Here is a 3,448-nt window from a genome sequence, read left to right on the forward strand (position 1 = left end):
TTGTTGGGTATCAGTTCACACTTTTCTTATAAGTATGCTATATTAGTTTTTTGGTTTTGGTATATTCTTTTGTCCAACAATTAATGTAAGAGTGAGGCCGGAAGAATTCATATAGGAGTGAGGCCAGAAGATTGCAGAGATCCCGATATAAATTTATTTTGAATTAATAAAAAATTTGAATATATATATATATATATTTTTTTTTTTTGGAATATAATTTGGAAGATTTTTTTTTAATAATTTTTTATAATTTAGAATATTATATTTTTGGAATGATTTGGAAGCTGTAGTTTTGAAGGCATTATATATAATTTAGAATTATATATTTTTATTATGTTACAGATAGTTTATCCATATGTAGCAGATAATGTAAATTATGACAAAGCATCCATTTAATAACATATGATTTGTAAGTGTCAAATGGCGTTAGGCGATGATTGCACCGTATGGAGAGTTTCCTAATTGGACGTGGCACGTTTTGTTTCGAAAAAATATTGCTGTCGGTGGAAATATTGAAAATAAACCACCGAAATATTGAAAATAAACGAAATCAGAGTTACGTACAAATGCTTTGAAATTGGAGAGCATGGTTGTTCATACAGCTAAAAAGATTAATGTTTGGTCGGAGTCACACAGCTTCACTTTGTTCATCTGCTAAGCGAAAACGATATGCTACCTCTCCCATTATTATTGTTGTGGCTATTCTCCTATCGTTTTCACGTGCGACAGAAACAACTCCTACCTGCCATTTTTCTGTCCGATTATATGTTGTTGTTTGACCAGCTGGTACTATGGAGGATTTAGAGGGAAAAAATGGTCCAAAAATGTTGCAGAGAATGAACCTTCGAAAAAGGGCAGCGTAGCGTAGCGTAGGGACATACAGCTCTTCACATATTTGTTTATATTTGAAGTAAACAAATTAGAGCACCAGTTGAGAAATTATTTTCAAAGAATTGTCGAGATACCAGCCACGATGGCTATCGCAGAGCCACCGAATCCAATCATAAACCGTTTCCTTAACTTCTTACTGTTTCTCTTCAGTCAAAATCAAGACGCGACTCCCTGCACAACCACTCACACTATAAATTGCGTTTCTGTGGCGGCTAATGTCATAAATGTAACCGAATTGCTCTTTGCAAAGTATTTACATCATGAAGACGACTGAAATGGCAAGAATTTTGTGTGCCGCAAGTTTTTTGATATTTGCATGTGCCTCGACAAGTGCAGCTGGAGGACTGCAACTGAACTTCTATGACCAGATATGCCCCGGAGTTTCCAATGTTGTAGAAGAAGTAGTTGCAAGCTACATATCCAGAGCCCCAACTCTGGCCGCGGCTCTTCTCAGAATGCATTTTCATGACTGCTTTGTCAGAGTGAGTATAGTTTTTTAAGTTTAAACACTTTTTTATATATATGTATTATATTTGAGATTGCAGATTTTTGGAATATTTTACTTCCGAGATTGCAGATTCCAGGAATATTTAGCTAATAAAATAAAATAAACCAGAAAAATTAATTATTTGACCTCCCTCATATACTCCCATCTTAGAAATATTCTGGAAATCCTCAGTCAACCTATACTCCCATCTTGAAATATTCTGGAAATCCTCAATCAACCTATTCCATTGAGACTAGAGCATAGCATTTAGAGGCTCAGTAAATTGATACTTTTGACATTTTTGACAAGGACGTGAACTTGATTGGTGCAGGGTTGTGATGGATCGGTGCTCTTGAATTCAACAAAATCAACCAAGGCAGAAAAGGATGCGCCTCCGAATGTGACTCTCAGAGGATTCCAAGTCATTGACGCAGCCAAAGCTGCAGTGGAGAAGGTGTGCCCGGGAGTGGTGTCATGCGCTGATATTCTTGCACTCGTTGCACGAGATGCTGTTCATATGGTAATTACAAATCACTCAATATATACCTTGGTTTTCTTTCCTGTTTAATCATCAGTTTTGCTCGCCAATCTCTGAGATGATATTTAATTCATGCAAATATTAGTTGGGTGGACCATTCTGGAACGTTCCAACGGGACGCAGAGATGGAGTGGTGTCTATCCAGAACGAAGCTGTCGCAAAACTTGCTCCTCCCAATGCAACTTTCTCGAAACTGAAATCAATATTTGCCAGCAATGGTCTTGATGTTAAGGATTTGGTTGTGTTGTCTGGTCAGTAATCAACTATAATCCATATTCCACAGCTGTTATCTTCTATGTCAAAAGTAGATTGAATTTAATTATTCCATCAAGATTTATATATAGTTCAATACTGGGTGCAGGCGGACACACAATAGGGATATCTCACTGCAACTCCTTTAGCAGCAGGCTTTACAATTTTACAGGAAAAGGAGATATGGATCCGTCCTTGGATAAAAATTATGCAGCTCAACTGAAGATAAAATGCAAGCCTGGGGACAATAAGACAATAGTAGAGATGGATCCCGGTAGCTTTCGAACATTTGACACCAATTATTACGTGAATGTAAAGAAGAATAGAGGCCTCTTTCAATCCGATGCTGCTCTTCTAACCGACAACGAAGCACAATCATATATCAACCAGCAATTGCAGTACCTGTCGTTCTTCTCAGATTTCGCAGTGTCTATGGAGAAGATGGGCAGAATCCGCGTGCTAACAGGCACTGCAGGGCAAATCCGAAGACACTGTGCCTTCTCAAATTAACTGGAACTTCATTTTTTTTATTATTCGAGATTAATAAGCCCCCGGCCCGTGACTTCAAGTTTTACTCTGTTTCGATTATATTAAGAATATTTCAGGTTAAAGATTGTGACGATAGCCCCCTGCCTGTGACTTCAAGTTTTACTCTGTTTCGATTATATTGAGAATATTTCAGGTTAAAGATTGTCATGATGTTCTCAAATTGTTAAGGCGTTCAATTTGTACTGTGTCTATCCGAGCTTTAGATACAATCCTTGGAAATAGTTACCGTGCGCATGTGCTTAAGCTACCGTTGTCTCGTTGGTCATCCTCCAAATTCGCTTTTCATTTTTAATAAAGTCAATGATGTATTGACGATTAACACGTGGATACTCGCATGATATAGATATCAATGAATGGCAAAAGCAATGGGTACTTTACAGCCTGCTAAAAACAAAGTGTATTTTCTAGTTGTAATTATTGAGCTGAAAGATTTATTTTACAATTTAGTACGAAGGATTTATTTTACAATTTAGTATGAAGGGATGTGTAAGTTAATCTATTCATCAATTATCTTTTAAAATAAAAATTATGTTCTAAATTATCTAAATAAAAAAATAATGTAGGCTATAAAAAAATGAATGTGAGTTATAATAAAAAAAGGAATGTGTTGTAAAGTAATTAAAATTAAAAAAATGTGTGAGTAACATCTTTAAATCTTATAATTTGGTTTGTTATTAATCAAATATATTTGTTAATGAAAATTAACACATTGTATTTTCCACTGTGAGGAA

The 3,448-nt window shown here is 35.7% G+C and overlaps 1 protein-coding gene across 1 annotated transcript; it reads left to right on the top strand.

The window, feature by feature from the left end:
* The first annotated feature begins 1,138 nt into the window (after positions 1 to 1,138).
* Positions 1,139 to 2,940, top strand: LOC149252644 (peroxidase 3-like). The gene is made up of 4 exons (XM_089456694.1): positions 1,139 to 1,373; positions 1,710 to 1,898; positions 2,002 to 2,167; positions 2,278 to 2,940. The coding sequence occupies exons 1-4, from the start codon at positions 1,152 to 1,154 to the stop codon at positions 2,676 to 2,678; spliced, it is 978 nt and encodes a 325-aa protein (XP_089312820.1). The 5' UTR covers positions 1,139 to 1,151; the 3' UTR covers positions 2,679 to 2,940.
* Positions 2,941 to 3,448: the final 508 nt, after the last annotated feature.

This window comes from Pinus tabuliformis, chromosome 7, assembly GCF_031772625.1.
Source record: "Pinus tabuliformis cultivar Carrire ecotype Pingquan chromosome 7, CPIR1, whole genome shotgun sequence".
In the NCBI taxonomy this organism is placed as follows: domain Eukaryota; kingdom Viridiplantae; phylum Streptophyta; class Pinopsida; order Pinales; family Pinaceae; genus Pinus; species Pinus tabuliformis.